This window comes from Podarcis melisellensis (assembly GCF_964234715.1).
Source record: "Podarcis melisellensis genome assembly, chromosome: 13".
Lineage (NCBI taxonomy): Eukaryota > Metazoa > Chordata > Lepidosauria > Squamata > Lacertidae > Podarcis > Podarcis melisellensis.
Genome location: NC_138545.1, coordinates 47060919 through 47086210, shown reverse-complemented (window position 1 = coordinate 47086210; position 25292 = coordinate 47060919). Strand labels below are relative to the sequence as shown.

Sequence of the window (25292 nt, the reverse complement as noted above, 5' to 3'; positions counted from 1 at the left end):
AGCGTAGAAAATATTGACTTAGATGGATCAGTGGTCTGGTCTTGGTATATATAATGCACCTTCTTATGTTCCAAAGTTCTTCCAAGTAACAACTGTAACAGCTCAGATCAAATGCTAATAGCACTCAAAGCTAGAATGCAATGTTAACCCACTTAGGGATCAAAGAGAAATCTATTTCGCTGCTGGTGTTTCGTTAGCTGGCAAGAAAATGCTTCCTTAAGCTCTTTCCCCCTTGCATATAGGGATTCTCTGTCTGCGCACTCCAAGTACACATGCCAAGTCGACTTTCCACCCAAGTTGTTGTTGTTGTTTAGTCGTGTCAGACTCTTTGTGACCCCATGGACCAGAGAATGCCAGGCACTTCTGTCTTCCACTGCCTCCCGCAGTTTAGTTAAACTCATGCTGGTAGCTTCGAGAACTCTATCCAACCATCTTGTCCTCTGTCGTCCCCTTCTCCTTGTGCCCTCCATCTTTCCCAACATCAGGGTCTTTTCCAGGGAGTCTTCTCTTCTCATGAGGTCGCCAAAGTATTGGAGCCTCAGCTTCACGATCTGTCCTTCCCGTGAGCACTCAGGGCTGATTTCCTTCAGAATGGAGAGGTTTGATCTTCTTGCAGTCCATGGGACTCTCAAGAGTCTCCTCCAGCACCATAATTCAAAAGCATCAATCCTTTGGCGATCAGCCTTCTTTATGGTCCAGCTCTCACTTCCATACATCACTACTGGGAAAACCATAGCTTTTAATATACGGACCTTTGTTGGCAAGGTGATGGCTCTACTTTTTAAGATGCTGTCTAGGTTTGTCATTGCTTTTCTTCCACCCAAGTAGCTATGCTCATAACATGAAGCTGGCACACTTACCTGCAAGGAGCTTTGCTTAAGCAGCCAGTGCCCCTGCTTGCATTTCCAAACCACAAGAGTGAGCTACACTCTTAGGTGAAAGCTAAGGGGGTGATCCAGGATGGGCTATACAGAAACTGGAGGAGGATCCCCAGCTCAGTAGCAGAGCACATTTACCTTCAGAAGTCCCCGGTTCAATACCTGGCTGCCCCAGTTGAGGCTCTCAGGCAGCAGATCTAAGATGGATCCCTGCCAAAGGGCCCTGGAAAGCTTCTGCAAAAGTTGATAACACTTTTCAGAACTGGCGCCAACCTTTAATCCCAAGTACTTCTAACTGAAAAAGAAAATGGCGGTGTGGTGCCACTGGTGGATATAACTTATGTCAGGAAACAAAACGCTCTTAGTTCTCATTCCTGAGGTATAAAACCAAAGGGCCCGACAGCAATGAGCTATATGGATCAATGGTCAGGCTTGTCATGGAAATAGCTTCACAAGGTCGCTGGAAATTAAGCTTCATGAAACGCCAGAGGCTTCTGTTTTTGCCCATTTCTGATCACATTTCTGGTTTTACACCAATCAACTCCAGTTGCAAACATCTTGCTATTTATGTTTACAATAAAGGGCATCAAAATTTTCCTTACCCTACCTTGGTGGGTTTGAAGGTGCATTTACTGAAGCAAAGTAGTCTTGATTCATTTGACACCCGCGAATGACCTCCGACACAGTGTTAATGGTCTAGAAGGCAACAAGGCAAAAGCAGGTTACTGAACCATCAGAACCGAGAGCAGTACAATGAACTGGTCCCAGCTTCAGATCTTCAGAATTATGCAATGCTATAAAACATGCAGGCGGTCATCTCGCTTTACTGGCCAAGGGAGCCGGCCTACAGCTTCCGGGTCATGTGGCCAGCATGACTAAGCTGCTTCTGGCGAACCAGAGCAGCACACAGAAACGCCGGTTACCTTCCCGCCGGAGCGGTACCTATTTATCTACTTGCACTTTGACGTGCTTTTGAACTGCTAGGTTGCCAGCAGCAGGGACCGAGCAACGGGAGCTCACCCCGTCGCGAGGATTCAAACCGCCGAACTTCTGATCAGCAAGCCCTAAGTTCTGTGGTTTAGACCACAGCGCCACCCGTGTCCCTGACCTGCTCTTAAAAGCATGCAAATCCATGTCATCCTCTCCTTGCCTGATCAGATCTTGGAACATCTGTTCTCAGCTACACAGTTTACTGTTACTAAATGCACCACCTTCCTTCTACTCTCTTACCTCAGTAAGAATATCAGCAGGAACTCCAGTTGCCATCAGGATTGTACAAAGCTGCTGCAGCAACCCACAATGAAACATGGCTCTCTGACAACTACTTGTGGCACCAGGGGGGTTCGTGGGGGACACCAGCACTCGGACCAGCTGAAAAGGATTTCATATAGCGTCATATACACATGCTAAAAATCCACCCAAGGAACTTTCCTTTTTCACAAGACAGAACTTTGCAGAATTACATGAAAGTCAAAGCACATATAATAATATAGAGGTGAACACAACAGATCCGAACTCAAGTCACTTTGCTGACCATTACATTATGCTGAGAAGCATTTACCTGGAGCATCAGATGAAGATTGGTTACTTTCTGAGCTGACCACCCAGAATTGTCGTCGCCAACTTCAAACCACGGCTTCATACGCTGAATATAGGAACCTTCCTTAAAGAAATTCTGATTGGAATTGTTGTTCTTCAACAAATTTTGCAGCAAGAGAAGACAATCCTCCACAACTATGCCTGAAAGGACAGAAGCGTCAAAGCACATTAGTTTTAACAGTCAGAATTACTCCGTAAAATTTTAGTGCCACATAATACTACAGTCATGCCTCGGGTTGAATACACTTCAAGTTGAGAGCATTCGAGTTGTGCTCCGAGGCAACCCGGAAGTAACGGAGCGCGTTACTTCCTGGTTTCGCCACTTGCGCATGCGCAGACGCTCAAAATGACGTCATGCGCATGCGCAGAAGAGGCGAAAAGTGACGTGTGCGTGCGCAGACATGCCGTCGCTAGTTACATTTAATTCTAGATGCGAACAGGGCTCCGGAACGGATCCCATTTGTATCTAGAGGTACCACTGTATTGGTATCATCTAGGCACAGAAAAGACTGCAGTGAAGGTATCTGTTATCAAGAGTTAGGGAGCTCCAAAGTGTGGGGGCTGAAACACTAAAAGAATGATTTCTTACAAATGCAGAATGTGGCACTAAAATGTTATGAGATACTAAAAGGCCTTCACTTCGTAAATATATTTTAGAACCAATTCTTATGTTATGATGTATGGAGCCCATCTGTCTAGATTATTTATTTATTTCAGTTATAAGAACATTCATGGACCGTTTTCAAACCCTAACAAGGATACTGAAAGCAGTCAAGACCTTTCAAAAAACAATTAAAGCAATATTTAGCAAGGTGAAGAGCAAGAAGAGCAAATAGTGTAAAATTAAAACTGCTATACCCTAATTAAATGCCATTGGAATAATGGCTCTCATGCAACCCAACGGCTCGGGGAGTCAGAAAGGACTAAACACAGAAATTTAGGAGTAGAATAAACAGGTGAAAGAACTAGTCTCAGACATGCTGCCAAATGGCTTCCTCATCACACTTTTAGGCTATGAAGGAAGCTATGAGAACTGTGTTATACCGGCTATTTAAAATTAAGTTTCATTATCCCACCACAAAATGAGGTAATAAGGTTTAGGTTTTGATCCACAAGCTGTTCAAGCTCTTTTTTCTCCCCTTTTGTTCCCTAGAATTCAGTAAGACATTGCAAGAAAGTAGGGAAAGGGTTAACCAGGATTCCTTAACCCAGATCTGAAACTGAACAGGTTCATGTTTGACATTCAGTGCTGCATGAGCTATGGTGATAGAGCACATCTTTCAAGGCATACCTCCGTCACTGTTTCCCTCGTCCGTTATGATATCCAACAACCTCTCAAAGGCATTTTCAAAAGCGACTATTTTCTGGATGGCTGCGTTACTTTTTGTCAACTGCTGAAGTAACAAGACACCCTATGGGAGAAAGAGGCAGACAGAAGTGACCAGCAAAACTTTCACTCTGGAAAAAGACCAGTTTCTTTAAATCAGGGGTCAGCAAACGTTTCCAGTAGGGGGCCGGTCCACTGTCCCTGAGACCTTGTGGGGGGCCGGACTATATTTGGGGGAGGGGGGGAATGAACGAATTCCTATGCCCCACAAATAACCCAGAGATGCATTTTAAATAGAAGCACACAGTCTACTCATGTAAAAACACGCTGATTCCCAGACCGTTCGCGGGCCAGATTTAGAACGCGAATGGGCTGGATTTGGGCCTTAGTTTGCCTACCCATATGGGATGAGGGTGGCGCTGCGGGTAAAACCTCAGTGCCTAGGACTTGCTGATCGTATGGTCAGCGGTTTAAATCCCCGCGGCGGGGTGAGCTCCCGTCATCGGTCCCAGCTCCTGCCCACCTAGCAGTTTGAAAGCACTCTTAAGTGCAAGTAGATAAATAGGTACTGCTTTATAGTGGGAAGGTAAACGGCGTTTCCGTGTGCTGCGCTGGTGCCGGCTTGCCAGAGCAGCTTGTCACGCTGGCCACGTGACCCGGAAGTGTCTCCGGACAGCGCTGGCCCCCGGCCTCTTAAGTGAGATGGGCGCACAACCCTAGAGTCAGACATGACTGGCCCGTACGGGCAGGGGTACCTTTACCTTTACCTTGCCTACCCATAAGGGACGCGGGTGGCGCTGTGGGTAAAACCTCAGTGCCTAGGACCTGCTGATCATAAGGTCGGCGGTTCAAATCCCCGTGGCAGGGTGAGCTCCCGTCGTTCGGTCCCAGCTCCTGCCCACCTAGCAGTTCGAAAGCAGGGCAGGGGTACCTTTACCTTGCCTACCCATGTCAGGATTGGAAGGATCAACACCCACTATCCATCATGCAATGCCCTGGAGATCTTAATGCGCTTTCTAAACTTGAACAAATATCGTACAATCAATAATCTAGTTTGGGTACCTATTTGGACATACGGACTGCTTATATCGATATATAAATTAGGACTGATGTGTTGCTCTTATTGTGAAAGCTGCCATCCCCTTTTTTTAATCTGTTGTACTTGCAATAAAAATGAAAATATGATTAGATACAACTGTACACTCTGTTATTTTCTACTTACATCATTCCGTATGACCTCTCTAGAATCTGCTAGCAGGTCCATCAGCCTTGAGACGCCTAAAAGAGAGAACCGTGACAAAATATTGTTATGCCCAGGCATATAAAGCTGCCTTAACACAAGTCAAAAGGTATGCAATTTATTATTATTATTATTATTATTATTATTATTATTATTATTATTACTACTACTACTACTACTACTGCTACCATATTTTCTGGCGTATAAGACGACTGGGTGTATAAGACGACCCCCCCAACTTTTCCAGTTTAAATACAAAGTTTGGGATATACTCGCCGTATAAGACTACCCCGCTTCCAATGCACATCAAATAAAAATTTAAAAAACCAGTCTCCAGTCGGGCTCGGAAATCCGCTCCACTTCCCAGTGGCCGGGGCCAATTTTCAAGCATATTTCTGCTTCATCTAGAGAGCTTGATTTCCTCTGATTTAATTTGCTGTCATTTTGTCCTTTGGTGGGGAGTTGCTACAGGAGCTGCTGCTGTAGCCAGAGTATAAGACGACCCCCCGACATTTGAGAAGATTTTCCTGGGTTAAAAAGTAGTCTTATACGCCAGAAAATACAGTATTATTATTATTATTGCTGTTGCTATTATTTATTCAACTTATTTGCCACACAGAAAGTCTCCAGGTGGCTCCCATATACAACAAAAACAACTACAGCGGTCCCTTTGTTCTCAAACGCCTTGGTACTCAAACAACATGGAACCCAAACACTCGAAACCTGGAAGTGTTCCGGTTTGCGAACTTTTTTTGGAAGCCAAACGTGCTCCGTTTTGAGTGTTGTGCTTCCGATTTGAGCGCCACACTTATGTTTTGAGTGTTACCCCGAGGTCTGATTTTGCTATTTATTTTGCATTTTTGTTTTTGCGGCTGTGTGGACCCAGTTCAGCTACTGATTGATTGATTGATTGATTGATTGTGTGACTGCAGTACATTGTTTATTGCTTTCATTTTATGGATCAATGGTCTTTTAGATAGAAAAATTCTTGTTAAATTGCTGTTTTAGGGGTTGTTTTTAAAAGTATGGAACAGATTAAAACGTTTTGCATTACTTTCTATGGGAAAGCATGCCTTGGCTTTAGAACGCTTTGGTTTTTGAACGGACTTCGGGAACAGATTAAGTTTGAGAACCAAGGTACCACGGTTTTATGTTTAGTGGGTGGGGTATAAATAATAAATTATTATTATTATTATTATTATTATTAAGCAAAACAATATACCCCTAACAAAACAATATTCCTCCAAACACACACACACACACACACACACACACACACACGATTATCATAATTCCTCAAAAGCCTTAACTTGCTGCTAGAAGCCAAACACCTTCTCCTCTAACGGGCAATGGATCTCAAGAGTCTCAGCCAAGAGGCCTTTCCCAGCCCTACAAATGAAGATCCATTTAACTAAAAATGCCAAGAACTGAACCAAAGAATTTCTGCATTCACAGTGTGAGATGTGTCACACTTAATAAACCTGTGAAAACAGCAACTTCTGGAATGGCTTAGCAGCATTCAGAGAACTTTAAAAGCTGTGGATGCTCCCCTTTGTATCACTACAGCCTAGAAGATGTTCTGGCTACATTTCAGACCCAGAAATGTGTTGGAGGATGCTATTGGCCTTATCTCTGAGAGGTCAAGTGGCCTTGAAGGCATGAGGCACCTTTCACCTGTTTACATTGATGAATATAGCCTGGACGAAAATAGCCTGGCCACAGTAATTATAGCCTGGTAATATCCGGTTTGGATTACTGCAACACAGCCTAGTTCAGAAACTAGACAGTAACTTATCTGCTGTATTCAGTGCTCAGTGGGATCAGGCATGTTGAACATACCTAGTCAGTCAATCTTGGGTGCCCTGCTTGGCATAGATAACATCTTAAAAAGTAGAGCCATCACCTTGCCAACAAAGGTCTGTATAGTAAAAGCTATGGTTTTCCCAGTAGTAATGTATGGAAGTGAGAGCTGGACCATAAAGAAGGTTGATCACCAAATTGATGCTTTTGAATTATGGTGCTGGAGGAGACTCTTGAGAGTCCCATGGACTGCAAGAAGATCAAACCTCTCCATTCTGAAGGAAATCAGCCCTGAGTGCTCACTGGAAGGACAGATCCTGAAGCTGAGGCTCCAATACTTTGGCGACCTCATGAGAAGAGAAGACTCCCTGGAAAAGACCCTGATGTTGGGAAAGATGGAGGGCACAAGGAGAAGGGGACGACAGAGGACAAGATGGTTGGATAGTGTTCTTGAAACTACTAACATGAGTCTGACCAAACTGCGGGAGGCAGTGGAAGACAGGAGTGCCTGGCGTGCTCTGGTCCAGGGGGTCATGAAGAGTCGGACACGACCAAATGACTAAACAACAACAACAGTCAGTCAGTCTTGAACAGCTGAACTAGCTTCGGATCAGTTTCTAAGCCAAATTGAAGGTGCTGGTTTGAGCTTTAAAACCGTAAAGCTTTAGAGCACAGTATTTAAAACCGTCAGGCTTTAGAGCACAGTATTTCAAGGACCACCTACCAGAAGAGTATCTGACTTACCTATTAGCATCCTCAGAAGCCCTGATGCTGGACCACACCACACTCCTTGGTGGGATGGGTGTAGAAGCGGAATAGGACTTTCTTTTGGTTGTGGCACTTGCTAATGGAATGTGCTCCCCATAGAGGATTGTCTGGTGCATAATTTTATCTTTTCTGCACCAGCGAAAATCTTTTCGAGACTTCAATTTCTCTCGGAAGAGAGAATCCCCGCTATGTCCCACACAGAATGAGAAGGGACCAAATGTTGGAAGGATGGCATCCAATGCCTCTTGTAAATGTAAAGGGACCCCTGACTATTAGGTCCAGTCGTGGCCAACTCTGGGGTTGCGGCGCTCATCTCGCTTTATTGGCCGAGGGAGCCGGCGTACAGCTTCCGGGTCATGTGGCCAGCATGACTAAGCCGCTTCTGGCGAACCAGAGCAGCGCATGGAAACGCTGTTTACCTTCCCGCCAGAGCAGTACCTATTTATCTACTTGCACTTTGACGTGCTTTCAAACTGCTAGGTTGGCAGGAGCAGGGACCGAGCAACGGGAGCTCACCCCGTGGCGGGGATTCAAACCGCTGACCTTCTGATCGGCAAGTCCTAGGCTCTGTGGTTTAACCCACAGCGCCACCCACGTCCCTTAACGTCTCTTGACCCAATATAAATTACAAGATCTTCAAGTGATCATGAAGATGGATAAGAGGCACTTAAGAGATTGTCTCTTCAGGTCCGATGCAGAAAGGGATTTAACCACGATTGCCTCTACCAAAAGTTCACCGTGGTTCCCACTTATCAAAATGGAGCACATCCAAGCTAGTTATCTGACAAAGCTCCCACTTGCCGTACTAAGAATCGCTTTTACAGAATTACGATTCCAATCAATGTCCTTGGCGGTGGTGGATGGTCGGTACGGCAAAGTACAGTACAAGGAGAGACTTTGTCTGTGTGGGCAACCTTGCGTAGAGGACCTGTACCACTATTTATTGCAATGCCCGCTGTATATAGAACCAAGAGACCAATTTATAAAAACCCCGCTTATGACTGGAACAGACTCAAACAGGGCAGAAAGGGTGAAATGGCTGCTGAGTGATACTGATGACATCATAACTTATAAAGTAGCACTATATGCACTGGCAGCTAAGAAGATCAGGAGAAAGGAACTAGATAAAATACTGGTCAACTGCAAAGGTGATTCAGATATTTAAGCTGCAACATTCTATCTGAGAACCCCTTGCTATTCTGTCGTATGCAACAAATAATTTCTAGGAGACGTGTCCGTGGTTTATTGTATTTGCAGTGCCTGATGTTTTTATGGTTTTTATGGTTATTGCTGTTTTTCTTTTTGTTTCCTTTGTGAATGATGCCATGGCCTTTGGCTAGTGCAATAAAGTGTATGATGATAAAAATATTTTCATATGTCCAGGCTTTTTAGTACGCCTTGAAGGAGGGCTTTATTTGGTTCTTATGAAGTTTTTCTTTTGCTGGTCTTTCCTTGCTTTATTGTATGGATTTTTATTGATTTTTATTTTATTATCGTAAACTGCTTTGGGAGGTCACTGCATCTGAAAAGCTATATAGAAATGGTTTAAAATAAAATAAATACTTACCCATGGGGCTGACTAGTATTATCTGCTGTACTTGGGGGCCCTGCTGTTTTAACAGCACTGTAAGAAGTTTCACTCCAGGCCACCGGACGTGAAAATCAAATTCCTGCAAGTCAACATGCCTAAGCATTAAAATCCACTGTATTTCATTGCTTACGGTTATTCTGGCCAATGTTTGTGCTATTATTTTACCAAAAACAACAACAGCCACAAAATGATATGCTCTGCTTCTGTCAAAGGAAGTTTACTTTCTGGTCTAAATGACAGCCAAATTAAGATAATCATAACATCACCAACATTTGTATAGAACTTCATACACATAATCAATAATCCTTACTGCAAGGCAGGCCAGTGTTATCCCCCTGTTTCAGCCATCTAGTATGCTGAGGGACGCGGGTGGCGCTGTGGGTTAAGCCACAGAGCCTAGGACTTGCCGATCAGAAGGTTGGCGGTTCGAATCCCCGCAACGGGGTGAGCTCCCATTGCTCGGTCCCTGCTCCTGCCAACCTAGCAGTTCGAAAGCACGTCAAAGTGCAAGTAGATAAATAGGTACCACTCCAGCGGGAAGGTAAACGGCGTTTCCATGTGTTGCTCTGGTTCTCCAGAAGCGGCTTAGTCATGCTGGCCACATGACCCGGAAGCTGTCTACAGACAAACGCCGGCTCCCTCGGCCTATAGAGCGAGATGAGCACACAACCCCAGAGTAGGTCACAACTGGACCTAATGGTCAGGGGTCCCTTTAACTTTACCTAGTATGCTCACAACAGGGGCAAAATTTGCAGCAGGGACTTTCTGGTTCATAGCTTAACCACTTTAGTGCAATTAATGTATAATTTTGAAAATTCAATTACTGTTCCTGGCTACTCTACTTTAACCCTTGGACTGATGTAACAAAGCTTGAAGGCACGCACTGAAATTGAGAACAAGTTGCTATGCTACTTAAATGAAATGATTGTTTTTTACATTTATATCCTGCCTTTCTTCCCAAGTGCTCAAACTACCATGGCTCTTCTCTTCCATGTTATCCCCACGTGACACTGAGCCAATCCCCCAGATAGCATCACAACTGAATGAAGGTAAGAACCCTGACCTCCCAGGTCCTAGTCAAACATCACTTCCTCTAAAGGTAAAGGTACCCCTGCCCATTTCCGACTCTAGGGTTGTGTGCCCATCTCACTTAAGAGGCCGGGGGCCAGCGCTGTCCACAGACACTTCCGGGTCACGAGGCCAGTGTGACAAGCTGCATCTGGCGAGCCAGCGCAGCACACGGAAACGCCGTTTACCTTCCTGCTAGTAAGCAATCCCTATTTATCTACTTGCACCCGGGGGTGCTTTCGAACTGCTAGGTTGGCAGGCGCTGGGACCGAGCAACGGGAGCGCACCCCGCCGCGGGGATTCGAACCGCCAACCTGACGATCAGCAAGTCCTAGGCGCTGAGGTTTTACCCACAGCGCCACCCGCGTCCCTATCACTTCCTCTACAACCCTTCAAATGATACTTTTCCCCAGCCTGGCTCTGTGACTGGATTTGCTGGTCAAGTAGGGAAGACAGCAGTAAAAAGGAGTGGACAAGATCCACCCTACCCAGATTAATACAGCTTTGTTCACGACAATATCAGCCAACAAATTTGTATGCTTATTCTATGACTAGAGAGGAACAGTTCTCACCTCCAAATAGGTCAGCAGAAGAGTGATATTGTCTTGCTGTTTAATGAAAACCTCTGTAAATTGACTTCCAAGCTCTTCTGTTTGTTTCTGCGAATTTTCTTCTGTAACATTAACAAAGGTTCAATTACAGCAAAGCTCCAATCAGCTCGATAATTGCCAACAAGTACTATTTGAGTAAATATAATAAAAAAATGCAGCTTAAGAAATAATTGTCATCCACCAATCAATGTTACAGAACATATTTAATGTGCACCAGAACATTTCACAACTTCAGGCGTGAAAGTTAACGTGGACTTGCTAAAATATGCTGAAGACAGCCAGTCAAGAGAAAGCTATATTTACCAATAAATTGTTCATTATTTAATAGAAGTATTTCTATCCCAGCTATCCTTCCAGATGTTCACATTAATTTCACTGGGCCTGCTCTTTGCAAACATTAAATATTTTTTAAAAATCCCATATGGGTATTTAGGAATAAGGCATCAACCATGGCAATATTACAACTGTGGCATATGTTGCATCTATTTATGAATCCAAAGCATATTTGCTCCAAGCCTTCATCCCCTGTTAGCAAATCTGCTAGAAACTTAGCTTGTAGGAGTCTGCTGTCTGACCCACCACTGACAGCAAATCTGGGAGAATCTCACATCAGGTGGCAGCAGGGGGAGTTCTTCCTGAAGCTCACATCAAGAAAAAGGCCTCTAAGAGGCCACGTGTTTTGTTTAGCAATGTACTTTGCACATTTAGCTAGTATTATTTATTCACTTTGAACTGTTTACAGGGTTGCCCAAACAATTTTCAAAGAGGGCCCGATTTCTTAGGATTGAAGTTGTTGAGCTTTTAGGATTTTGCACCAGGACATATACTGCCACAGGGGCCAGATTAAATCGATCAGCAGGCCACATTAAGCCCCCGAAATGGACTTACCTGGTTTATCTCACCCTGATAAGAGCTTTGTTTTTGTCCACCCCAGTCATTTATTTTCTACATTATTCCCCAAAAACTTTATAAATAGCATATGTATTCAGTGGTGTGACATGCAGAAAGAAAAACTGAGACCTCCACTTTGCTTCCTCAGAGGCAACGCGTTAATAATTGCATGTTCGTGACAAATACAATTATTCGAGATGTGCAATGCTTTACACGGCAGATATGATAGAAATGCATATTCATGCTCAAAGCAGAACCATACTCAAAGGATGATACCTTTAATATGAGATCACATGTAGTTTCCTGCAGTGAAGGATGAAAATCTTGCCTATCTTGGAACAGTTGCTTTTAAAAAAATTCAGAGAGAAAAAATGAACACACTGGTACCTTGGTTGTTGAACTTAATCCGTTCCGGTAGTCCATCTGACTCCCAGAACGGTTTAAAAACCAAGGCGCAGCTTCCGATTGGCTGCAGGAGCTTCCCGGTTTGGAAGTTATTTTTTTGGAAGCCACCCAGAGTGGCTGGGGAAGCCCAGCCAGATGGGTGGGGTATAAATAATAAATTATTATTATTATTATTATTATTATTATTATTATTATTATTATTAGCTGCGCCGGATGTTTAGCTTATGAAAAACGTTCACAAACCAGAACACTCACTTCCGGGTTTGCGGTGTTCAGGAGCCAAAACATCTGAGTACCAAGGTGTTTGACAACCAAGGTACGACTGTAAAAGGAAGGCTGGCTTCTGGAATTCACAAAATGAAACAAGCATTTCTATATCAAAGACACAGGTGCAGAACCTCAGGAGACATTGCCATGGCACCCACAACTGGCCTGGGGGCTTGTAAAATGGCCAGACAGGCCAAGATTACTGCCTCAATTGTCAGTAGTAAAAACAGTGATGCAAAAACAGGGCACATTCACTTAGGTAGCGCTAAAGGGTCCTGTGTCTATCAGAGAGAGGGCCTGCTCCCATAGCATTGCCCAACACTAGCACATCATGCCTGTCTCATGAATTTGTGGCAAGCATCAACCACCCCAGTGGGACGCAGGTGGCGCTGTGGGTTAAACCACAGAGCCTAGGACTTGCCGATCAGAAGGTCAGCAGTTCGAATCCCCACAACGGGGTGAGCTCCCATTGCTCGGTCCCTGCTCCTGCCAACCTAGCAGTTCGAAAGCACGTCAAAGTGCAAGTAGATAAATAGGTACCGCTCCGGCGGGAAGGTAAACGGCGTTTCCGTGCGCTTCTCTGGTTCGCCAGAAGCGGCTTAGTCATGCTGGCTGTACGCCGGCTCCCTCGGCCAATAAAGCGAGATGAGCACCGCAACCCCAGAGTCGGCCATGACTGGACCTAGTGGTCAGGGGTCCCTTTACCTTTATCCACCATCCCAGACAGAACAGATAACAGCTGTGATCTGACCAAACGAGGAACTTACTATCACAGCAGGCACATGATACCAAGGTAAAGTAAAATGCAAAATGAAAGAGAGAAAGCTTAAATTAAAAAAAGGAGGGGGAGGTTTTTTTAAAAGCTCAAAATGAAGAGAACGTTCTGACAATGCTACCACTGTAGCAACCATGATCTGAGCTGTGGCTGGGGACAGGCCTGCTGCCAAAGCGTTTCATTGCCCAGATTCCAAATGTTGCACTCTGCAGGCACAAAACACGCATGTGGGACGCCACATGAAGAAGCAACTACCATACAGAAGTGATATCCTATTTGCCATAGGATTCACATTTTGAATACATGTTCACGAGTAAAGAACATTCCCAATTTGTAGAACTTCCTTTATTCTTGAAGCATCGAAGAAACATTGTCTTGTGTTTTGTAATAAACAGGTGCAAGAAAAACTGCCCATTTATTATCTCCTGTGGTTTACTGAGCTATATACTCTTGCTCTGCTACTTGAAGAAGAATCCAAGACTCCTTTGACTTTAACCGTATCCCATTCCATGTGGATCTTGCTATGAAGAGAAAATAGTGAGTTTTGTATCATAAAAGCCGGGTGGGGAAAGTCCTCCATAAGCGAGTGTACACCAATGACAGAATGGCTTGGTTCAGCTGTAACATATCATTAAACTAAGCCCAAATATTTTATGCAGTTTGGACAATGCTATACTTGTGGCCTGTCCTAGTCACAATGTCCCATTTGGGTCAGCTAATTCCTCATTCTCAATGGAGAATAAACAGCATGATCTTCAATACGGAAGGGGAACGTCTCCATTTTGACCACATGTAATTCTTGGGCTACATGATCACTGCTGATGGTGACAGCAGTCACGAAATTAAAAGACGCCTGCTTCTTGGGAGAAAAGCAATGACAAACCTAGACAGCATCTTCAAAAGCAGTGACATCACCTTGCCGACAAAGGTCCGTATAGTGAAAGCCATGGTTTTCCCAGTAGTGATGTATGGAAGTGAGAGCTGGACCATAAAGAAGGCTGATTGCCAAAAAATTGATGCTTTTGAATTATGGTGCTGGAGGAGACTCTTGAGAGTCCCATGGACTGCAAGAAGTTCAAACCTATCCATTCTGGAGGAAATCAGCCCTGAGTGCTCACTGGAAGGACAGATCCTGAAGCTGAGGCTCCAATACTTTGGCCAGCTCATGAGAAGAGAAGACTCCTTGGAAAAGACCCTGATGTTGGGAAAGATGGAGGGCACAAGGAGAAGGGGACGACAGAGGACGAGATGGTGGGACAGTGTTCTCGAAGCTACCAGCATGAGTTTGACCAAACTGCGGGAGGCAGTGGAAGACAGGAGTGCCTGGTGTGCTCTGGTCCATGGGGTCACGAAGAATCAGACACGACTAAATGACTAAACAACAACAACAAATGGTATAGAATCAGAGAAGGCTGGTGTAACCTTTCCAAATAAGGCGTTCAGAATTTATACATTGGAATTATGAAAACCAGGCCCACTGGCTCCCAGCCAGCACACCTGAGAATCGAGTCTGAAGTGTTGAGGGCTTTTATTACTTCTTGCAGGTTGTTATAGGTAAGTTGTATACTTCTAGACAGCGTATTTACTATGGGGCCACTCTTAGCTGCGTCACTGCTGTCCGTGCTGGTAAAAACCTCTTCCAGCCTCTTTGGCCCTCTTAGCAGAGTTTACACAGCGGGGAAAGCTGTTGCTTGTGTGGGTAATAACTCAGACTGCAAGGCAGGCTTTTCTCTTATCTCCAATAGCCTTTAATGAGTAGTATAACATCGTAAATTCCCGGCATCCTTTCCGCTTCTCGGCAGAAACAAAAGAAGAAAGACACACAGAGAAACACTCCCCTCTGTGAACATAGCCACGCCTCAGAATGTGAGACGTCACTCAGAACTGTTTAACCCTGTAAGTTCTGATTCTCCTCACATTTACTTCAAGCAGTATGTACTTCTCCCTCAAGCAGTAGCTTTTTTCAGTCCTCTTGTTAGCTATTGCCTTCTTGTCTAGTTGCAGGACTTTGGTCTTCCAATGGCAACTTCAGAGATAGGCGTTCCAGGAGTTCAGAAAGTGGACCTCTCCCTTTTGGCTTGCCCCGTGTCTCTACTTCCTTATTTTTTGCTGGGCTACATCTCTACCTCTCCTGCCAACCTAGCAGTTTGAAAGCACGTCAGAGTGCAAGTAGATAAATAGGTACCACTATGGCGGGAAGGTAAACGGCATTTCCGTGCACTGCTCTGGTTCGCCAGAAGCGGCTTAGTCATGCTGGCCACATGACCCGGAAGCTGTACGCCGGCTCCTTCAGCCAATAAAGCGAGATGAGCACCGCAACCCCAGAGTCGGTCACGACTGCACATAATGGTCAGGGGTCCCTTTGCCTTTTTACATCTCTACCTAGTTCACTTTGAGACTTGTAAGGCAGACTCTGTTCCCCTGAAGCCCCATCTTCTGCTCTTCTAAGTCGCACCAGGTTCAGGAGGAGCCGTCATCCTATTTTCCTCATCCCCTCTAGCTCCTTTTAACCTCTATTCCTCGGGCAAATCTTCTTTCCTGCTAGCCATAACCCTTCTTTGACCTCAGAAGGGCAAGCCTCTCTTCAATCTGCTCCACTCCACCACTCTGTTTGTAGGAGTAACGGTTAGGGAAAAGCCAGGAAGGGGCTGCCGGAGGAGAAGAATGAAGACAGTATTGGCAGCCACAGCCACAATGGAAGCATGCAATTTTGTCCATTTGTCCCACTGGACACACCAATCTGAAAGTTAAAATTCCTCGATGCCATCAATTGTTTCCCCAGCTTTGAGGACACTGATCATCAAAGTTGACATCAAATCCAGTGGGCTGTAGCCAACCAAGTTCTACACACGGATAGACCCAGTGAAATCAACCTAAGCTAGTCATGTAAAGTAACTTCAGTGGGTCTACTCTGAGTAGAACTAGCACTGGCTAAAACCCAACCAATATGCCAATGCCATATTCCAACATTATCTTCCTTATCTTCCAAAATGTTAAAATAAACTGACAAGAGAAAATCCAGGAAAGGATACAGGCAAAATAATATGTTAATAGCAAGAAAGCCTTATATGCATATCAATATTATGCTCTTAACCAGGTTACAATGTATTCGACATCATTAGTACAGTATTGCAATGAAGTATTTTAAGATTAGCCATTTGATATAAAAGTTTTTATTACAGAAGATGCCTTGTAACATGATTCCAAGTGGACCTTGGAATCAAAGTGCTGTTAAGATGCATGCTCATGTACTCAGCGTTGTTTAAAAAGGACACTGCAAAAAATACACTTTTGAACTTCAATTGCTATAAAATAATTGAAATCCAGCAATTATTTCTGAACACTGGGTGTTCATATTGCCCCCTTCGTAATGAACTCAGCAATCTTAGTAACAAATGGAAAAGTATTTCAGGTATTTCAATTCCGTATCTAACGTTACAAGACACATTTCTCTCCATCAATTATCAATTTGAGCAGTCACATGGCTCCCCTTTGACATGAAAGGGGCCAAAACAGATGCAAAATTTAAAAGTGTTAAGAAGAGAAGGCTAAAACACTTGCAAAAGTCTACACAGTATCCTTTTAAAAACCGATTAATGGTGTTGTGAGTCAGTTAATGCTTAGAACTATGGCTAAAAACACACCATGCTAATATAAATTTAGGTTGCTTTACCTTCAGAATCATCTGTAAAGGCAGACAAGAAGAGAGAAAGATTCAAAAATGAAGCAGATTTCAATTTAGTACGGCACAAAAGATCGGTTAATGGCATAAAATTGATTTGCAGGACAGATCAATGCTCACTACAGTGGTTACTTGATTAGTTTAACTCAGGCTCCCCTAAACAAATGTAGTTAAAAACATCCTCTGGAGGCCCAGTAAAGACTCCACAATCTTGTCCTCCCTAAACCTTGATGTTTCTACACTCTCTAAAGAAACAGGTGTGTCCCTGTTCTCCCCGCCTCCCATGGGATGCCTTGGTTTGGCCAATTGTCATCAAAGCATATTCGCCATCAAGAGTGAGGAAACAGCCCTCTTGATGGCGAATATGCTGGCATAGCCCTCTCCAAAATTGGCCTAACTGGGGGCAACTGCCCCTTGTTTCTTCCCTCTCTGGATTGCCTGTAAAAGTTAGCATTCCAATCTGGGTAGTATATAACTGTAACGTAACTGAATCTACTGGTTTGCCTATGTCCCTTCTTTCTTTTATTGTTTTGTAAGGCATTCTGGTGGTTCAAAGCCGAGTTCAATTTTAAGCATTTAGCAAATAAATTATCATCTGCTTGCAGAATATAGAAAGTATTCTCAACATTCCTTCCTTGGTTTGCATTTCACAATCTATTAGCTAAAAATTCAGAAAATTACTTATGAGGAATCAATACCAGAACCAGCAAGATATACTCATGCAAGTAAATATTTTGGCACATTCAAGTATGTCTATACGGCGCAACGAGGCCGAATTGAAAGTTCTGTCAATGCACATTCCATTTTTCAACATTAAATGAAATATTCTAGAAAACTACCTGCAAGCATTTCTATCTTGAATTCATGTAAAAAATAAGAAGCTCTGTACAGCTATTTTCATCATGATTTTCTTCCTTTTATTTTGTAAACATTGTACAGCTTCTCAAAAACCTAGCTGGCCTCCAACTCATCAGGGAAAGCACTAAAAGTCCTGCAAGATCTTGTGATCCTCCAGAGTTGCTCCTCCTGCCCAAGTCAGCCCATAAACCAGGCATAGGCAAACTCTGGCCTTCCAGATGCTTGGGACTACAATTCCCATCATCCCTAGCTAACAGGACCAGTAGTCAGGGATGATGGGAATTGTAGTCCCAAACATCTGTGGGGCCAGAATTTGCCTATACCTGCCATAAAGTGTTCTTATTGTACACATTTGGAAGATCAGCAGGGACATGAAAAATATTTGGTGGTGTGTAACCTGGCACCTGTAAGGGATGCGGGCGGCGCTATGGTCTAAACCACTGAGTCTCTAGGGCTTGCCGATCAGAAGGTCGGCGGTTCGAATCCCCACAACGGGGTGAGCTCCCGTTGCTCAGTCCCAGCTCCTGCCAACCTAGAAATTCGAAAGTACGTCGAAGTGCAAGTAGATAAATAGGTACTCTGGTGGGAAGGTAAATGGCGTTTCCGTGCGCCGCTCTGGTTCGCCAGAAGCAGCTTAAGTCATGCTGGCCACATGACCTGGAAGCTGTCTGCGGACAAACGCCGGCTCCGTCGGTCTATAGAGCAAGATGAGCGCACAACCCCAGAGTCGTCCGTGACTGGACCCAACGGTCAGGGGTACCTTTACCTTACATCCAAATAAATTTTGGAGCGAGATGAGCGTGCAACCCCAGAGTCGTCTGCGACTGGACTTAACTGTCAGGGGTCCTTTACCTTTACCTTTTTAACCTGATAACTAGTACAGGTCTTAGGAAGTACAGTAGTTCTCAGTGCGTTAGCAGCACTAAGAACATGACCAAAGGCTCTGAACGGTAGATAGGGACAAGGTACAGAAGAGTGTGTGGCCACAATTGGCCCTGTCACATGTTAATGCAATCCCTAGATCTTAGCAAACTGTGAGAGGAAGCAGTAGCATTTGCAACTCCTGTTTTCCCACTTCTTTGGTGGAGAAACTCATAATCTCATTCATAACGAGCCATCATTTGGATCTCAGGAATGCGACCTTGGGAGAGATCTGCAAACTCTACTCCACAATTACAAGCAAAAAACCGCCTGTGGTTCAAGTCACTTGTTTCCTTCTGTCTTCCTCTTATTTGTGTAACCTATGAAGGGCTCTCATTTCCTTTTGAGAAAAGTCCTTCACTGACTTCTGAAATGATCAGGTCAGCTAAATCTGTGTCCTTCTGTCTGAAGATCAGTAACTTTACAGTGCTCCACAGAGTGTTGCTACAAATCCAACAGCTGCAACCAAGCAGCTGCTGGTTTTACCATACGGATGGAAAGAGCATTCATTGTCCTGCTTCCTTCAAGTATTCAGAAAGTGGGCATATGTGTTCTGACAAGTTTACTGAGCCCTAGATAACCCAAAAATGGGGCATGCTTATTCATCTAGTTGTTAAGAAGCTAATATAAAAAAGCAAGTGTATACCTTGTTCTTCCTCTTCCAAATCATTCGAAATGATATTGTAGAGTGTATCCAAAGCATAGCCAATTATTTCGGAATCTGAACTGTGAATACAAGCACAATCTCTCACTGAATGAAAAGCAACACTAACACTCCAAAAAATAAAAATAAAATCATCCACACAAATAGTAAAAGTGGCCTAATTAGCAGCAGTAAAATAAAAGGCTGTAGCACTGATGTAAAGCTGCAAAGATCCAAATATGGTATCTCTTATGGGGCTGTGACTGTCTTATTCAGGGGTCAGCAACCTTTTTCAGCCATAGGCCAGTCCACCGTCCCTCAGACCATGTGATGGGCCAGACTATATTTTGAAAAAAATAATAATAAACGAATTCCTAAGCATTTTAAATAAAAGCACACATTCTACTCATGTAAAAACACCAGGCAGGCCCCACAAATAACCCAGAGATGCATTTTAAATAAAAGGACACATTCTCCTCATGTAAAAACACGCTGATTCCTGGACTGTCCGTGGGCCGAACTGAGAAGACGATTGGGCCGCATCCGGCCCCCAGGCCTTAGATTGCCTACCCCGGTCTTATTAGCCATTATTGCTCTTCATCTTTTCAAATACAAAACCGATATTTTAAAAAGCTTTTTGGACTTGCTGAGGTTAACTGAAAACAAATTGATGTTTTGGCTTTTGGTAAATGTGTTCTTATTTAAAAACCCGTGCAATTTCATCATTTTCACATTCATTTGAATTCCATTGCAGCTCATGCTACACGACAGAAAAAGTGACTAATGCGGAACAGTTGCTTGGATACTTTTAAATTTTCCGTAAGATGCTTACCGATCTGTCTGGAGAACATGGATAAGATGAGGCATAGCTTGAACCCCCACTTCCAGGCGATATTTCTGTGAAATTGAAGAACAGAAGTAACAACTAAAAGAAAATTACAGAATTCTCAAATTGCCACCAAGTACTACTAGGTGTCATACACAATTGAAATGTCATGTAAGGGACAAAACATACATACCTTTGAAAGAGATTTTAGTGCCCGTACAGCGTCCCTGCGATCATCAAGTAAGGTTGAAGATGCTACTCTATCACATAATTTCTGAATCTATAAGAGAAATAAAATGGAAGTATTTCAAAAAGTTCTCTGTTGCTTGTAAACATCTTCTCCTCACTTCATCTTTGATCTGTTCCACCGCTGAAACTTTACCCGAGTTGAAGCTCAAACTGTTCCATCAGCCTCATGCAAAAGCAAGTATCAAGGTCAGACCGTGGTCAGTTTAGGCAGGAGTCCTTCTCAGCCTTTTTTGGAGATGCCAAAGTCTGACTCCTGGAACTTTCTGTATCCATAACATCTTCCCTACCACTGTGCTACAACCCTTCCCCACCACCACAGGGTGGCATTCAACTAAGTTGGACTGAGAGTAGACCCACTGAATGCATGACCATGACTAAGTTAGGCCCATTAATTTCTGAGTAAAACTTAGCTGATTACTACCAGTAGACTCTGGAAAAAAGGAGCAAACCTAGAATTATAGTTAGGAATGCTTAACCCACATGCGTGAGACGTGGGTAGCACTGTGGTCTAAACCACAGAGTCTAGGGCTTGCCAACCAGAAGGTTGGCGGTTCGAATCCCCGTGACGGGGTGCGCTCCCATTGTTTGGTTCCAGCTCCTGCCCACCTAGCAGTTTGAAAGCACATCAAAAGTGCAATTAGATAATAAATAGGTACTGCTCCAGCAGGAAGGTAAACGGCGCTTCCGTACGCTGCTCTGGTTCGCCAGAAGCGGCTTACGTCATGCTGGCCACATGACCTGGAAGCATGTCTGCAGACAAACGCCAGCTCCCTCGGCCTATAGAGCGAGATGAGTGCGCACCCCAGAGTCGTCTGCGACTGGTCCTAACGGTCAGGGGTACCTTTACCTTTACCTTACATCCAAATAATTTTTTTAAATAATGAATTTTGAACTTGCGTGTGCCAAGACTCACTTGTTTTGTTAAAGCATCAACTACTCAACAGCATGTGCCAAATGAAAAGATAATGCAGATCAAGAACCAAGGAAGACTACAAGTTTTTTATTTTAAAGATATTAGAAGCATATATTTCTACAAAGTATTTTCACTCCCTCAGGTGCTTTCCTGTTATGCTTATTAATAATATAGCTTCATCACCCAAGTTATGCCCATGTGTGTGTATGTAAAGGTACCCCTGACCGTTAGGTCCAGTCGTGACCGACTCTGGGGTTGCAGCGCTCATCTCGCTTTATTGGCCGAGGGAGCCGGCATACAGCTTCCGGGTCTGGCGAACCAGAGCAGCGCACGGAAACGCCGTTTACCTTCCTGCCAGAGCGAAACCTATTTATCTACTGGCACTGGTGTGCTGTTGAACTGCTAGGTGGGCAGGAGCAGGGACCGAGCAACGGGAGCTCACCCCGTCACGGGGATTCGAACTGCTGACCTTCCGATCAGCAAGTCCCAAGCTCTGTGGTTTAGACCACAGTGCCACCCGCGTTCCTGTGTGTGTATGTATGTATGTATGTATGTGCATATACACAGTACACACCAACGTCTCAAATAGTTGATTTTTCAGTGAAACAAGTTAAGACCTACACCCACACACTCTATTAATTGCAGACAATAGGTTTTTGTTTAATACTCAACATGAAGATGCATATAATCTCTCAAAAGTTTTAAGCACAGCAAAGCAGTGGCTACTTTCCTGGCAGCATATCTGAGAAACAAAGTGATACATACTGGGAACACTCAGAAAATGCAGAGAGTTGTTTTTCCTTCGATCAAAGGCCACAAAACATCATCTTTTATTGCAGCCTCTGCACTGAGATAACTTCCATATAGCTCTGAATGGAAAGGAGATTCCTGCAGTTGAGAAATACTCACCTGGTCTGAAACATGGTGAAGAACTGAACAAGCTAAGATGCTAAGGGTGAGAGCTCTTAGGCAAAGAAAAATCTGTGGCCCTACTGTAATGACTTTGCCTCCTTTGCAAGTACTGAAACCACACTGTTGTTAAACAACTGGGAATCAGAAATCTTTCACAAATCATACAACAACAGGGTTGCCATATTTCAAAAAGTAAAAACCAGGGCACCCAAAAGTTGTTGAGCTTTTAATTGTTCAGCTTTTTTTTTTAAGGAAAATCTGAAAGTTGTTGACCTTTTTATAGACCCCCCCCCCATTTTTCGATTGTACTACTTCTTGGGGAGTTATTGCCATCATATTTGATGTACATATGAAGTGTGCTGGGTGTGCATCATACACAGAATCACAGGTTACTAAACCCTCATTTATAGTGTGACATAAATCCAAACTCCCACAAACAAGTTACACAACAACGTACAAGAAGTCAGTCTGGTAAATTATTTTGTATTCAAGTTATGTCACTACAGTCATAACTCGGGATAAATGTGCTTCAAGTTAAATATTTTTGGGTTGCGCTCTGTTCACATCCTGATGCAAACGCAACCTGCGTATGCGCATGCGCATATGGCAAAACCCGAAAGTAGTGCGCTCCCAAAAATATTTAACTTAACGAGGTATGACTGTACTGACATAGAAAGCATTTTAGCAGACTGTAGCGTAGAGCTAGCAAAGATGTAGCTACCAAAACTCTCTCTTATTAAACAGAAAGGCCTGGTAAAGTATACAGACCACAAATAGACTTCATGTCAACTAAGTGGACATGACAGTGGGTGGGGCAACAAGTTTGAAAAAGCAGATGAGGTCAAACAGCGGTTCATAAATGGCAAAGTGACATTATTTATTGAATTTGCATACTGCCTTCCACCCGAAGATCGCAGGCTGGCTCACAGCATAAGAACACATGAAAAAGAACAAGAACAAACTAATAACCACGCCCCCAACACCTCGGAAAGGATGTAAGGTCGGTATAGTTATAGCTATGGTTTTCCCAGTAGTGATGTATGGAAGTGAGAGCTGGACCATAAAGAAGGCTGATCGCCAAAGAATTGATGCTTTTGGATTCTGGTGCTGGAGGAGACTCTTGAGAGTCCCATGGACTGCAAGAAGTTCAAACCTATCCATTCTGGAGGAAATCAGCCCTGAGTGCTCACTGGAAGGACAGATCCTGAAGCTGAGGCTCCAGTACTTTGGCCAGCTCATGAGAAGAGAAGACTCCCTGGAAAAGACCCTGATGATGGGAAAGATGGAGGGCACAAGGAGAAGGGGATGACACAGGACGAGATGGTGGGACAGTGTTCTCGGAGTTACCAGCATGAGTTTGACCAAACTGCGGGAAGCAGTAGAAGACAGGAGTGCCTGGCGTGCTCTGGTCCATGAGGTCACGAAGAGTCGGACACGACTAAACGACTAAACAACAACAAGAGGTTCATCGGCCCAATACAGAAATAAAATAATAACACCATCGCCATATATCAAGCCTGCATACCGCCCTTCCCCCGAGAAACACTGTTATTAAAAACCACATTGAAAAGCATAGTGGCAAACAGGCTGTGTACACGCAAGCCCAAAACACGCGTGTTACACGTAACGTGTGAATCAGACCCAATGAGGTGAGGAAGGGCGAGTGGAAAAGGGAGCCGGCCGTCAGGCAACCGGGCGTCCCAAGGAAGGGACTTCGCCGGGGAAGGGCGACACGCGTCGCCGCCGCCGGGGGGGGGGACCTAAGCGAACTCACCGTCTCGAATCCGGAGGGCTGGGGCCCGGAGCTCTGGCCGCCCATGACGCCCCGCAAGAAGTTCATCTTCCCCGGCCGGCCTTCCCCGCCTCGCCAGGCTCACTAGGCCGCGGCTTCTCTCCTCGGGCCGCGTCAGCTCCCGTCAGCAGCCAGCAGCGCCGCCAGTGCGCCTGCGCCAAGACGTGGCACAAAGGTAGCCATCCTACGGAGAGAGGCGCCGGAGAGACACCCCGCCTGAACTTCCGGTGTCGGGCACAAAGGTAGCCACCCTAGAGAGAGGAAACTGGTAGAGTGACACACCGCCTCAACTTCCGGCTTCTGCAGACTTACTTATCTTTTTTCATTTCTTTTCTCCCCGAGGTTAGGAGTAGAAACCAGCCCATGGAAGGGAAATCGAGGGCTTTTTTTTTCTTTTTTCAGCGCTGGCTGTGATTTGGGGCAGCCCTCCTCATGCAGAAGGCATGGCTTGGCTTGTTATTATTTCATTCCATTAAAAGCGTTTAAAACTGCAACGTTGTTGTTGTTTAGTCGTTTAGTAGTGTCCGACTCTTGGTGACCCCATGGACCAGAGCATGCCAGGCACTCATGCCTTCCACTGCCTCGCCCTTCCTCACCGCCCATCACGTCATCGGGTCTGATTCATACATAACGTGGAACACGCGTGTTTTGGCCTTGTGTGTACACAGCCTGTTTGTCGCTAGGCTTTTCAATGTGGTTTTTAATAGCAGTGATTCTTGGTGGAAGGGCGGTATGCAGGCTTGATATATGGCGATGGTATTATTATTTTATTTCTTTATTGGGCTGATGAACATCTTGTTGTTGTTTAGTTGTTTAGTCATGTCCGACTCTTTGTGATCCCATGGACCAGAGCACACCAGGCACTCCTGTTTTCCACTGCCTCCTGCAGTTTGGTCAGACTCATGCTGGTAGCCAACAAAGGTCCGTATAGTTAAAGCCATGGTTTTCCCAGTAGTGATGTGTTGAAGTGAGCTGGACCATAAAGAAGGCTGATCACTGAAGAATTGGTTCTTTTGAATTATGGTGCTGGAAGAGACTCTTGAGAGTCCCATGGACTGCAAGAAGATCAAACCTATCCATTCTGAAAGAAATCAGCCCTGAGTGCTCACTGGAAGGACAGATCCTGAAGCTGAGGCTCCAATACTTTGGCTCCCTGGAAAAAGACCCTGATGTTGGGAAAGATTGAGGGCACAAGGAGAAGGGGACGACAGAGGACAAGATGGTTGGACAGTGTTCTCGAAGCTACCAGCATGAGTTTGACCAAACTGCGGGAGGC

The 25292-nt window shown here is 44.5% G+C and overlaps 1 protein-coding gene and 1 long non-coding RNA gene across 5 annotated transcripts in view; both read right to left on the bottom strand.

Annotated features, from left to right (window-relative positions):
- Positions 1-24189, bottom strand: part of USO1 (USO1 vesicle transport factor) — a 46325-nt gene extending 22136 nt beyond the window's left edge. For 2 of the 4 annotated variants that reach the window (XM_081883895.1, XM_081883897.1), the window contains exons 1-11: positions 23999-24188; positions 20344-20430; positions 20157-20221; positions 19328-19407; positions 10844-10944; positions 9180-9282; positions 5027-5082; positions 3769-3889; positions 2440-2618; positions 2109-2249; positions 1486-1574 (exon numbers count right to left, since the gene is read on the bottom strand). In XM_081883895.1, the coding sequence (XP_081740021.1) occupies positions 1486-1574; positions 2109-2249; positions 2440-2618; positions 3769-3889; positions 5027-5082; positions 9180-9282; positions 10844-10944; positions 19328-19407; positions 20157-20221; positions 20344-20430; positions 23999-24064 (1088 nt within the window). In that variant the 5' untranslated portion in view covers positions 24065-24188. Of the gene's footprint in view, positions 1-1485; positions 1575-2108; positions 2250-2439; positions 2619-3768; positions 3890-5026; positions 5083-9179; positions 9283-10843; positions 10945-16893; positions 16906-19327; positions 19408-20156; positions 20222-20343; positions 20431-23998 lie in introns of all 4 variants that reach the window. The other 2 variants (XM_081883894.1, XM_081883896.1) reach the window with 2 other exon arrangements.
- Positions 1-25292, bottom strand: part of LOC309354402 — a 146839-nt gene that overhangs the window by 32711 nt on the left and 88836 nt on the right. The window lies entirely within an intron of this gene.